Below are 13,270 nucleotides of genomic sequence, written 5' to 3'. Positions count from 1 at the left end.
GGTGCGCAAGTATTTCGAGCAGCTTCATTCTATGTTTTGTGACATTGGAATGATTTTCAGAGCCCCCCGGAAGCTCTCGCTAAGGTACACATATCTGACCAGCTGAAACATACGCTAAATCGCGCGAGTAGAATTCTACCCCCTTTCAGCCATGATTCGAGTTGTGACTCTTGTTGTGCCTGCCGCCGCAAGTTGCGCAACCTGGCAGTACTCCCAAATCTGAGGAAGGCTTGGAGAGGCGCCTGTGAATCAAATGGTCATTGGCGACCCTTCACCGCGGCGCTTTGCAGCTGGCTCCCGACCATCTTGCTCAGGATAAAATATATAATTTAGCATATCCAAGTCGTGCTCCGCCACCATCTTCTCCCCATCCCACGCACCATCAGAACGTCGAATATCCTTCCGATTAACATGCATAGGATAATGGGTCTTCTGCATCGGTCCAGCCCAATCGAAATCGAGCAGCATGAAGTGATTGTTGTCTCCCACAACGATATTGGCATCCCGAAGGTCGCCATGAACGTAGCCGTCATTGTAATCGTGTAACTCCCGGATAAGAGAGGTGATGGCTTCCTTCAGCGGCTGGCGGTCCAAAACAGCTATCTCACTGAGCAGTCGATATGAGCCAGGCCGTTGCGAGAAGCAATCATTATCGATATCAAGGGCATCCATAATCACCATATTCCAGCCACCGGGTAAAGGATTGTAGGCGATAAGTTTGGGAGCGTGCCCCTTGCTGGCACAGAATTCGTGGGCCTCAGGGGAATAGTGCCTGACGAACTTGATACATATCTTGCTCCCAGCCGCACCGCCGACGATTTCCCCAAAGAAGATAAGTCGATCCTTGGGGATCTGAGTCTCATCGTACGAGAATTCCTGAGTGTGACCAGTTGAATTGATATAACTCCGAGGATAAGGACATCCTAGAGATGGATCTTTAGGTTCGAGGGACGGAATTGGATGGGAGTACAGTTTTGTGAGTTCCTCGATGGCGATTTTGAGAGCCTCAAAAGTACGAGCCGCCATCACTTGCATACGGAGGTCTGTTGAATGCCAAAACAGAGGAATGATAGGGACCAGGACATCAGACTGAACCTTTTCTGTGAAAACAGAGCCTGCAAAGCCAATGCATGCCCCTAATTGTGGTCAATAAAGGGCTTTAGCCATGAATCTGGTGAAATGAACTAACCGAAGACAATGATATGGATGCATGGAATGACAGACCAGAGCCTCACTATCTCAATCTTCGAGTCTTCGATAAACTTGCGGTATTACAACATTGCTTCCGCGAAGGGTTCGGCAGCGTCGCTTCCGATCTCGTTCTTCCCCACCACTATCATCTGTACAAACTTTCCGTTGGGGGACAAAAGATGTCCGTCTGTCGTACATTTTGTCGAGCCATCCATAGAAGCATTGAGTTTGATACCGTAGTCGCGGAGCACTTGCTGGAATGCATTCATCCACGTGAGCTCATCGGGATAGAAGGAGGACATCTTTTCCGACAGTTGACAAACAAAGTCGTTATCGCGGACAGTTGGTTGATGATTTTGACAATTATCCACGAACTTGGCGAAGATAGGCTCGAGAAGAGTAACTGGAACAGGGTCCGCAGCTCTGCGAGGACGATTGCAAAGGTACTCTTGCTCGCCCTGCTTTATAGAGAATGCGGACGGTTTTGCACCAGCTGACGGAGTACCTGCGCCCTTCTTGAGATAAGCGAATCGTCGACCAACAGCTGGAATGTGTTGTACAACGATATGAATATATTTGCGCTCTACTCCATCCGTGAACACTTCGGACAGTTCAGTTAACGGCTTCAACTCCACGCCTTCATCTCTGATCGCGTCGAGTAAGTGTAGGTCGTTCAAATCGATCTTAACCTTCCAAATGATCAGATCGTCAGCATTAGACCTCGGGTACCGATCATTCACCTGCCATAGCTCAAGACCGTCGGCGGCAACATGGTCAAATGATGGCCCCTTCGCGTCCTTGATAATATTTTGGAGGGCGCTGACACTCTCCGTCGGTGCAATCTTGACCTGAAATATACGGTGAAGATCATCGCCCAAGACAAAGCAGTTAAGTTTGAGGTGGAGCGGTCCAGAAGACACTGACTCAGACCGCGATCAGTAAGGAGGAAAGGGTGGCAATATCGAAAGACAACTCACCGGCAGGTGGACCTTGGATAACAATATGCAGGTGTTTATGCACAGGTATTTTAGAGAAAACTTTCTGCAATTTCTTCACAGGTGATAGGGGTTTCTTTGTGTCGAGTGTAAGACTGCTAAGATTGCGCTCGATCATCTCGTCGATAGGCAGGTCGATCTTCCAAAATATAAGATTATCAATACCCAATCGTAGGCATCAGATCACTCACCTGCCACAGCATCAGACCGTCAGCGTCAACATAGTCAAATTGTGGCTTCTTCTCGTCTTTGATGACCTCTCTGAGGTCACTGACAGTCTGTGTCTGTGCAATGTCGACGGGGAAAATACAGTTTGGGTCATTGCCCAAGACAATGCAGTTGAGTTTGTACCATCTGACGTTGAGAACAAGAGTAATAGCGTATTGAGCAGTGACCGCAGTGAGTGCTGCAGCGACTTAATGCGCTAAGCAGCCACACCACGTGACCGCGGCAAGGGACCATTTTACCACTTGCCATGACGAAGCAGCGTCATCGATTCATCATCCGATTCCCAACTTCCCCAGTCGCTTTTCATTGTCAGTTACAGCGCGTCCTTGTCGATTGTCATCGATAGTACCAATTGCTTCCAATTAGCTTCCACCCTGTTCACGGATATGTACCGTTATGTGTCAATGTACCGTCGACCGTACCTTTTCCTATGTAAGCACACTGGTTTAATAGAGTTCTTCAAACCTTGGATGGGATCGCTCCTCATTGTCTGCATGCTCACTGGTACACTTACATTGTGTCACCTCACAGCTTGAGTGTCCATTTTGTGAATTTTGTGACGAGCCATTAATCAGTTGGAACTAACAGCAGATACCGATTACCAAATAAAACATAGCAGCTATTTAGTACAGTACACGCCGGGGTTACTTTTCTTCATCCAGCTTTATCCTCTCTCGTCAAACATCATCACCTCCTTTTCTAGATAGATGGCTCACCGCAATTGATTTCTTCATCCTCCGAAGCCGTGCCCACCAGCCTGGACCGTTACGCCGTATCCGAACAACGCTTGACGAAGACATGACAGGTAGCTCAGGCGTAAGCAGCTACTCATCCGCAATCAGCCTCTGCCGAGAATCCTACGATGCGCATTCACTGGGAGGAACGAAGGAAAAATAGGCATGCAATGGTTATGGGCGGAGAGGAGGCCACGTGTGGAAGTTGCTGTTGGAGAGGGATGGTTTTGGGCGTCGACTAGTGCTTAGAGGTCCGTTGCTGTGATGCTATAATGTTAATACATGATATAGAGCCGCAAGATGAGACCAATCACCGTCGCACATACCTTTGAAATAAACAGGCTCTCCGTCATGATGCTCGGCGGTGCCTGTTTCAGAAGGATTTTGGTTTGTAAAGTTAGCGGGGTAGCAATGCGTTGTGATCAAGTTGACTTGATAAGTTACCGGGGGCACAGCGGGATAGCAGAGTGGATGGTATATTCAATTGATGCGAGGGCATGTTGTTACAGCGCATATAGACAGTAAAAATTCAGAAGGAAAACCGCGACGGGAACGACTCTCCCTCGTCCCTATAATGTGAACTATGCTTGTCGCTGGGAGTGTATCATCAGCCTCCGTGCTCTTCAATTGGGAGCAATAGTGAAAGACTACTTACATAGATGTTGTCCTACTGCACAATGGCACCGCGAGAACGTCGGTTATGTGGAGGGGTGCTAAGCCGTGAAGCACTGGGACTCACCCAAGATTCGTGCGTCCCCGTTTCCACCACTACTGAACAGAGAATGCTGCCTGCGGATGGAAGAGAGAGTGAAATGAACTAGATATATGTTTCTACCGAATTTAGCTCCTTATCGGTCCCTCAATTGTCCATATAATGCAAGTTCGCTGCCGTCAATATTGTATTTTCCACTTGGAAGGTCTCCCTGCTTCGCTTTACATCATGCACGACATTGATGATTCTGTAGTGCCTGGATCAGTCTACCTTGTCGACGTCCAGGAGAAAACGACGGTTGTGCACGCAGGAAATAACAGTGCCATTGTGCTCAGTCCGACGCCTTCGAGTGATATTAACGATCCTCTGAACTGGAGTAGAGGCCGGAAACTTTTTGCAGATCGTCTGCGTGATGATATGTGTGTCTTAAGAACTGACAGATGATGTTTTGGACTTTTACTCAGTCTACAGACACAAGCGCTATCGGCATTGGGACAACCATGCTATACTCCATCTTGCAGCCTATCTCCAATGATACAGGGATACCTCTTGCAACGCTTAATGCGGGCACCGGATACAGTGGGCTTGTCTCTATATTTCTTCTCATGTCTACATTCATCGTTGTTATGAACAGTGTTTCTTTGTAGGTCGTCATCATTGTCCCTCATGATCGGGTTTAGATGACGTCGGAATACTAGTCTTAGGCTGGGGAGCGCTGATAAATCTGCCGCTCGCTCTTACCTTTGGAAAGCGTGGTATATATCTTATTTCAGTCCTTGGCAACACTGTAAGAGTTTATGACGGCAAGATATTGTCAACTTGAAGGTTAACTAATCTTTGGCAGGCCATCTGTCTGTTGACGCCGTACATCAAGACGGAAGGCCAGTGGTATGCAGCACACTTTACAGCTGAACGCCACTCATTGATCATTCACCACCAGGATCGCCAGCAAAATCGTACAGGGTTATCTCTGCACTCCTGTCGAGAGTCTGTGCGAAGTCAGCATTGCAGATACAGTAAGCACACCAAGATTTCTGTCAATTCAAATAAGCTTATTTCACCTAATAGTTCTTTGCGCATGAACGTGGAACGTATATTGGAATTTACACGCTCTTTCTGTTTGGGTAGGTCTTGAGTGTATAAACTTTGACTTATGCTGACCTCGCGAGCAGGTCAGGCTACTTTGCACCACTCATCGCTGGTGTGCGTACCAAATTGCACATCAGTTTCCGAGTTTCGTCCTAATTTTTGATCAAGTTCATATATGATGGCCAAGGATGGCATTGGGTGATGTACTGGGCTGCGATCATAAACTTCGGTTCTCTCATAGTGTTGTTTTTTCTTTAGGGAAGAGGTACGTCGCATGTGATTAGTACTGATTATTACTTATACCTAAGTGTAGACAAACTTCGTACGCAATACAAGTGAAGCGACAGAAGCCGTGCACTTCAGCGCCAAACCAGGTGCTGAGAAAGACGACAAGAAGTTAACTACTTCATCTCCTGTCCCTTCTGGGGATTTGACAGGCATACCTAAAACATATTCGCAACGGCTCGCTTTATTTGGTGGGCGCTATGCGTCAAACAAGCTGCTGCTTACGATGACGTACCGTCCCGTAATTCTGCTGCGCTTCCCTGTCATTTTCTGGTAAGCCGTCCGTTGGAAATGCAGGGAATGCAAATTGACTTTTTCAATAGGGCAGGGTTTCAGTATGGAACGTGTCTCGTGTGGTATAACGTCCTGAATGCCACTTGTTCATTGATCCTCAGCGAACAACCCTATAACTTCAGAGCGAACTTTGTCGGATTAACCTACCTCGGCCCTTTGATTGGCATGCTTCTTGGGTAAATTTCTTCCTAGTTGCCCTCGTAATATTCTCTGACATTGGTGCAGAACATTCTATAGCGGGGTGGGTGGGTGATCGGTTTGCTGTGAGATATGCTCGTCGAACGCGCGGTATCCGAGAGCCAGAGCATCGCCTTTGGCTTATGGTTGTTTCACTTCTTTTATGTCCAGCCTCTCTCATCCTCTGGGGAGTTGGTGCGTCCAAGGGCATCAGTTGGGTCGGCCTCGTCTTTGGCATGGGCATCATTTCTTGCTCAACTAGTATTGGCTCATCACTTTCTATAAACTACGCCCTGGATTCATACAAAGATATGAGTGGGGAGGTAATGATGGCTGTCATCCTTGTTCGCGTAAGTATGCCAACTCGTCATTTTTTGCACTCCTACTAAATATGAGTTTTCTTGAATGTAGAATACCCTTTCGTTTGCTATTGTAAGTCGAGACATTTACTTTGCCTTGACCTTTTGACGCGTGTTCTTGCAGGGATATGGGATCACCCCTTGGCTTTATATAGGTTACCAGAACACGTTTATATCTGCAGGCTTTGTCGGGCTTGCTATTACGATGACTTATATGGTCATTTCAGAGATAGGTTTCAAACTATCTATATGTTTCCTGAGACTGCACCCCTGCAGTCGCCTCTGTCCCTGTCCCTGCTGCGGCTGCGCGAGTCCCTGCTGCGGCTGCGTGAGTCCCTGCTGCGGCTGTGCCCTGTCCCTGCTGTGCCTGAAAATCAATGTTGTAGCCCTCGTCAAGGGGAGTCTATCCATAGTCTAACGACATCAATAGGATAATATCCTAGTGAACTATAAGCAAAATACTCGAAATCGAAGGGTTCAAGAAAGCAGCTTGACCGTGGGAACTACTCCGAAAAAAATGCAAAAATCAATGTCGTAGCCCTCGTCAAGGGGAGTCTATCCATAGTCTAACGACATCAATAGGGTAAGATCCTAGTGAATTACAAGCAAAATACTCAAAATCGAAGGGTTCAAGAAAGCAACTCGACCGTGGGAACTACTCCGATAAAAACGCAAAAATCAAGCAAAGTCAAGCAAAGTCTGAACGAGGTTTTGACCTGGGCCATAAGGATGAGGATAAGGAATACGATAGTCAAGACTTATATGGTCATTTCAGAAATAGATTTCAAACTTGTGAAAATAATTCTTTTTGTAGGCTGGTACATATCTTAGAGGGTACTTCCAGGAATGATATGAGCCAAGAATTACAGAAAACGGCGGTTGGGATGTGGAGATATGGTCAAAATACTGACTTTTTGGCCCTACCACCATATGTCACCAGTAATGATCTCCAGATACTCTGGGACCATCACCAATCGATTTCCAAGCTTGACAAACCCCAGGACAGCCCTTTACGGTATCGGGTTTAAGTTAAAATCAAGTACAGCAAAATATAGGAGGTAGGAGGGAGGAGGAGGACCTTGTATATCTCAAGAATGCGATTTTTTCTGGGAATTCTGGCTCGACCATCGTGTTCAGAGGGATCAAGAGCCCCCAGGAAAAATGCTTTTGGAGCACTGGCAAGTCATGTGAAGTCTGTAAAAATCGATCTTTGTGGGGGGTATGAGGCAAACTGACCTATTTTATTTCAGACAGGCTAGAAATACTCTGGGATCATCTCCAATCGATTTCTGTGATCATAAAACACTAGGAACATCCTTTGATATATCGGTATTTACATAATATCAAGATATATGAGATAGGAGGGGGGAGGGGGACCTAGCATATCTCAAGAACCTGATTTTTTCTGGCAAATCTGGCTTGACCATCGTGTTCAGGGGGATCAAGAACCCCCAGGAAAAATGCTTTTGGAGCACCAGCAAGTCATGGGAAGTCTGTAAAAATCGATCTTTGTAGGGGGGTATGAGGCAAATTGACATATTTCAATTCAGATAGGCCGGGAATACTCCAGGATCATTTCCAATCACTTTCTGTGATCATAAAACACTAGGAACATCCTTTTGCATCTCAGTCTTCACACAATATCAAGATATATGAGATAGGAGGGGGAGGGAGACCTTGCATATCTCAAGAACATGATTTTTGCTGGCAAATCTGGCTTGACCATCGTGTTCAGATGGATCAAAAACCACCAGGAAGAATACTATTTAAGGACTGACAAGTCATGGGAAGCCTAGAAAAATCGATCTTTGTGGGGGGTATCAGGCCAACTGACACATCACAATTCACATGGGCCCAGATGACTCCGATACCATCTCCAATCAATTAACATGGTCCAAAAACACTAGGAGCATTCTTTTATACATCAGTATTGACATGGAATCATGCCTCTGGGCACAGTAGCTAGGGGGAGGGGGTAGCATCACTATGGAATATGATTTTTTCGGACCAAACCAGTGTTGCCATCTGATTCAGATGGCTCAATAACCCCAGAAACAAGTTCTATTTGAAGCCAAGCAAGTCATATGAAAGCTCAAAAAATCAATCATTGGGTGAGGCAGCATCACACTGCTTACATAAGCAAAAGCGGTCAACTTGACCATAGGTGAGCAACTTTACAACAACATGACTTTGACATATCAAATTGTTGTTCCTACTGGTCTGTGTCTTCAGAAATAAGCCTGAGATCCAGCCATGCAAGTCATACAAAGGCTGAAAAAATCGACTTTGGGTGAAGGCCTCAGCACAAGAGTACTTGATAGCTCATCACTTTGGAACATGATTTTTGCGCACCAAACAAATCCTGCTGTCAGATTCAGGAGGCTTTATAACTTCTAGAACAAGTCCTATCTTGAGTCAGGCAGGTCATGTGAAGGCTGAAAAAAAATCGATCTTAGAGGGTGAGGCAGCATGACAGGGGTGTTCAACTTTTGAACATGATTTTTACACAAGAAATGGGCCTGCCCGTTCAATTTAGATGGCTCAATAACCTCAGAAACAAGTTCAAGATCAAGCCTTGTGAGTCATATGAAGTCTAGAAAAATCGCTCTTGGAGGGAAAGGCAGCATGACAAGGGTGGTCGACTTTGGAACATGATTTTTTGGACAAACTGAGAATTACCAGTGCGTTCAGAGGGCTTCATAATCTTATGAAAGAGTCCTAGTTAAAGTCAGACAAGACAGATGAAGGCTGAAAAACTCGAGCTTGGAGGGAGGCATCGTGACAGGGGTAGTGAAGACAGCACTGGAGATGTTCAAGGTCAATCAGTCTCAAAAGAGAGAAGAAAGAGGTGGATGTCTGCCACATTCTATATTCTTCCCATTGTATTGCCTTTGAATCTCATCATAGAATAATTGGAGCCAAATCACAAGGATTTAGGGTGACATACCCATGACTATACCTATGACCGTATCTACACCCACATGGTGGCCTGAAGCGCTGCATTGTCTGTGGATCCATCCTCTCGTTTGTGCTATAGTAGTATGTAGGGTGTCAGAGGAAGTCTAGCAAGTATTATCATTGATCACTGTATTATTCAGCCTAAAGGTAAGATAAATCTCATGTCTATGAAATTTCTACTTCTAATAATGAGCCAGAATGTGCAATGCCATCATGTTTCTTCCTCTCACTTTACCTGACACTGCTTATATATGCAAATATGCGAAATTTCATCAAGTTTATTCCAATGACAATATGTGGTCTTGTTTGACACTGATTATGTAAGCAAAAATGCGGTCAACTTGAACCAAAAATTTTCTCTTTCTTTCTTCTCACTCACTCACTCACTTACTTACTTACTTACTTACTCATTAGATCCTGTCACTATCTTTACTTTTTACTTTTTACTTTACTTATGAACCTGGGGCTTATGTTGGTGTCACCCTCCATGAGGGTCCTACCATTGATTATGGTGCCAACATTTTTCGCTTCTGAGGGTTTTTTTACTTGTTACTTTACTTTACTTTGGGACTGGAAGCTTTTGTTGGTCTCACCCTTCTATGGGGGTAACACCATTGATTATGGTGCCAGCATATTTCGCTTCTGGGCTCTTTTTTTTACTTTTTACTTTACTGATGGACCTGGGGACTTATGTTGGTGTCACCTTCCATGAGGGTCCTACCATTGATTATGGTGCCAACAAATTTTGGTTCTGGGGGCTTTTTTTACTTTACTTTATTTGTGAACCTGAGAGCTTTTGTTGGTCTCACCCTTCTATGGGGGTATCACCATTGATTATGGTGCCAGCATATTTCGCTTCTGGGCTCTTTTTTTTTTACTTTTTACTTTACTGATGAACCTGGGGACTTATGTTGGTGTCGCCCTCCATGAGGGTCCTACCATTGATTATGGTGCCAACAAATTTGGATTCTGGGGGCTTTTTTTACTTTACTTTACTTTGGGACTGGAAGCTTTTGTTGGTCTCACCCTTCTATGGGGGTATCACCATTGATTATGGTGCCAGCATATTTCGCTTCTGGGCTCTTTTTACTTTACTTATGGACCTGGGGACTTATGTTGGTGTCACCCTTCCATGAGGGTCCTACCATTGATTATGGTGCCAACAAATTTTGGTTCTGGGGGCTTTTTTTACTTTTTTACTTTACTTTCCTTGTAAACCTGAGAGCTTATGTTGGTGTCATCCTTCTATGAGGGTATCGCCATTGAGAATGGTGCCAGCATATTTCACTCCCGGGAGGTTTTTGATGTTGTCATTCTGAAGGCTTTATTGTTTGCATCTTTGTTAATAATGATAATAGTAGACCCTGATAAGACTAATAAATTTCGCTTCAAAGCCTTTTGTTATTGGTGTCCTCCACTATGTGGGTCAAACCATTATTATAATGATTAATTGTCGCTATGAAAGGCATTGTGTATTGATATCACCCTGCATGAGGGTCTAAGTGTTAACTCACATCGGCCCAAAAGACTCTGAGATTATCTCCGATCTATTTATATGATGGTAAAACACTGGGAGTGCACTTTTATGCATTATACATTGGTATTCATATAAAATCATGTCTCTGGATGTAATAGGTGGATAGAGGGGGTAGCATGACTTTGGAGCATGATTTTTGTAGATCAAACAAGTGTTACCAACAGATTCATAGGGCTAAATAATATCAGAAACAAGTTCTATTTGAAGCCAGGCAAGTGATATGAAATCTGAACAAATCAATCATTGGGTCAGGAAGTGACACTGACACTTCTTACATAAGCAAAAGCGGGAAATGTGCAATGCTGGAATGCTATTCAGTCTGTGGTTGACTGCCAATGGCCAGTTGGTGGTACCATTGTGTCAAAGCAGGAATTCTGGTATCATTGATGACCATCAGAGATACTATTTTCCTACTCCATAGTATCATCAGTCCGCCTCCCCAGATGGCACTTCATATGGATTAGTTTTGAATAGCATCTCAGATCGAAACATAAATCAGGCAATTTTAGAATTATCAGTGAGATTGAGAGGAGCGCACTGCAGTATCATCAGTCCGCCTCATCAAAGGGTACTCAGTATGAAAGGGTTTTGAATTACATCTCAGGTTGATACATAAATCAGGGCAACATCAGGACCATCAGGATTACCCTGGGCTAACTTTGATTATGAATTAGTCCATCACCATCCGGCCCTCCTTGACAGATTATGTCTCCAAGGATATTGCCCTCTGGGAGAAAAGTCAGTTTCAGGAGCCAACCACAGCATTCAATGTCGCATTTACATTGATGCTCCCTGGCTTAGAATATTGCAGTAGTGGTAGTAGCGGTAGTAGTTAGTTTCAGCTTCGTCCTGTGTCATACGAGAAACTTCATTTTGAGTGCCCTGATCTGACCCATGGTCAAAGCTGATGTATTTTAGCCTTGCAAAGTACAACTTCAGCAAAGCTTCAGGAGATATCTGCTGCTCTGTTAAGAAGGTGATGATTTGAACATACCTCCTGACCCTTAGCCAATGCCTCCAATATATCCTCTGTTGTGAGTTTGGGACGTCCTAGAGAATCGCTGCCCTGCTTCTAGCATGGGTACAATAAATCCACCAAGATATGCCATGGCAACTCATAACAGAAATCTGGTTTCCACATTGCATGCTCGAGCACCCACATCATATCATGAGTCCAGTGTTCCTTGTCTCTTTGTCCCCTCATGTCAAGATGTGAGGTCATTGGGTTCATCCACCTTGACCTAATTATGATTGATGATTCGCACTCCTAACCCTTTTCTTGCCATCAAATGCCCGCTGGTCTCAGCAAGCTTAGCAAGAGCCCCATCCAAGTTCCAGTTGCGAACTCGCATCATTTGTAATACCCATGATCACCCCAGGCCAACTTTGATCACAAATTAGTCCATCACCATCAAGCCCTCATTAACAGGTTATATCTCCAAGGGTATTGCCCTCTGTGAGAAAGCCAGTTTCAAGATCGACATGGTGTTGATCACCCCAGGCTAACTTTGATTATGAATTAGTCCATCACCATCAAGCCCTCATTAACAGGTTATATCTCCATGCCCTCTATGAGAAAGCCAGTTTCAAGAGGCAACAACAGCATTTGACGTAGCATTTATACTTATGCTCCCCGTGACAGTATGTCCTCTCGATGTCACTTCCTTCTCCCTCCATTTTCACCACATTTTCCTTCCTCACATCTCACCATTTGTTAGTGGGAATGGTGATGACATGTCTGTGACATGAAAAATGAGTTCACTGTCATAAGTTATAAAGCTATAATGATGCTGGATTGTGAAATATTCCTATAGAAATATGTACCAGCGATCTTGGGAATCTACACATACTTGGAAAGACATTTGTTTGACCAATGAGTAACATGTATTAATAATAGCACTGCTTATTGAGACGACATGCAGGAGGAGTGAATGTTCTGCCCAGTAATTCCCTGCTATAAGGAAGGATATTCATATTTCAGTGTCCAGTGCTCCCTGCCTCTCATCCCACTGGAGCTGATAGTTGATGTGATACTTGGCTAAAACCACCAAGTTTGCAATCAAGTCTTACCTCAATATCAGAATATGCCTGCATGATCAAGGTGCTGTTATGTCTACTTGGTTGGCAAGCATCGTACATACAATATAAATTGTGAGCTAATCAACATCCATTTCCTCATCTCTGTCCACTAATTCTCTTGTGTCCATAGGAAATGGCCTAGCTTTGCGAGGACGTGGGGGAGGGGGAACCCTCTGGTTTTTCTTGGTCGTGGTCATCTTTTTGCGAATCTCCCGACGTTTTTGCCTCTCTGTCTTCCTTCTCAGATTTCCATCAGTGTCGAATGGCTGTGAGTCCATGAGGTCAGCCGCAAAGATGCGCTTTCCCTTGATCAACTTCATTGTACGACGTGCTTTTTGGGCCTTCCGTTGACTCTCCGCCCCCCTTCCAATGCAGTCGATCCTGTAAAATGCAGGATTCGTTATGAACACTATGGCATCATGCTTTTGTATCCACACTTTTCCACTGCTTGCAGGAAGACTGTGAAGGTCAGAAAATACTTCACACAACCCTTGCTTGAGCAATTCCTGCTGATTCTCTTCCATCGTCTCCATCATCCGGTGAAACTCTGCGATATATCCATCTCTCTCCCATAGTGCAGACCACTGAGCGTTGTTTTTATGGGAGGCATCATGGTCAGGAAAGAATAGCGA

The 13,270-nt window shown here is 44.8% G+C and overlaps 2 protein-coding genes across 2 annotated transcripts; one reads left to right on the top strand and one right to left on the bottom strand.

Annotated features, from left to right (window-relative positions):
- Window positions 1-29: 29 nt before the first annotated feature.
- DFJ58DRAFT_746628 (uncharacterized protein) lies at window positions 30-2,663 on the bottom strand (the record flags this gene model as incomplete). Its single annotated transcript, XM_041387478.1, has 6 exons — window positions 30-1,136; window positions 1,388-1,880; window positions 1,932-2,110; window positions 2,169-2,325; window positions 2,378-2,601; window positions 2,657-2,663. The coding sequence occupies 6 exons, from the start codon at window positions 2,661-2,663 to the stop codon at window positions 250-252; spliced, it is 1,947 nt and encodes a 648-aa protein (XP_041242377.1). The 3' UTR covers window positions 30-249.
- Window positions 2,664-3,973: 1,310 nt separating this feature from the next.
- Window positions 3,974-6,211, top strand: DFJ58DRAFT_794911 (major facilitator superfamily domain-containing protein). Its single transcript, XM_041390484.1, is given in 11 exon segments — window positions 3,974-4,263; window positions 4,332-4,439; window positions 4,541-4,647; window positions 4,705-4,748; window positions 4,801-4,876; window positions 5,118-5,189; window positions 5,263-5,507; window positions 5,558-5,704; window positions 5,754-5,777; window positions 5,797-6,055; window positions 6,117-6,211. The coding sequence occupies 11 exon segments, from the start codon at window positions 4,023-4,025 to the stop codon at window positions 6,171-6,173; spliced, it is 1,380 nt and encodes a 459-aa protein (XP_041242376.1). The 5' UTR covers window positions 3,974-4,022; the 3' UTR covers window positions 6,174-6,211.
- The last annotated feature ends 7,059 nt before the right edge of the window (window positions 6,212-13,270 follow it).

This window comes from Suillus subalutaceus, assembly GCF_016647625.1.
Source record: "Suillus subalutaceus strain FC151 chromosome Unknown DFJ58scaffold_75, whole genome shotgun sequence".
Lineage (NCBI taxonomy): Eukaryota > Fungi > Basidiomycota > Agaricomycetes > Boletales > Suillaceae > Suillus > Suillus subalutaceus.
Note: the sequence above shows the minus strand (reverse complement) of the source record. Positions and strands in the feature narration are given on the sequence as shown.

Coding starts and splice junctions, on each gene's coding strand:
- DFJ58DRAFT_794911 (XM_041390484.1), top strand. CDS start 4,023: ATGCAAGTTCGCTGCCGTCAATATTGTATTTTCCACTTGGAAGGTCTC. Junction 4,264..4,331: donor CCGGAAACTTTTTGCAGATC/GTCTGCGTGATG, acceptor CTCAGTCTACAG/ACACAAGCGCTATCGGCATT. Junction 5,508..5,557: donor CGCTTCCCTGTCATTTTCTG/GTAAGCCGTCCG, acceptor CTTTTTCAATAG/GGCAGGGTTTCAGTATGGAA.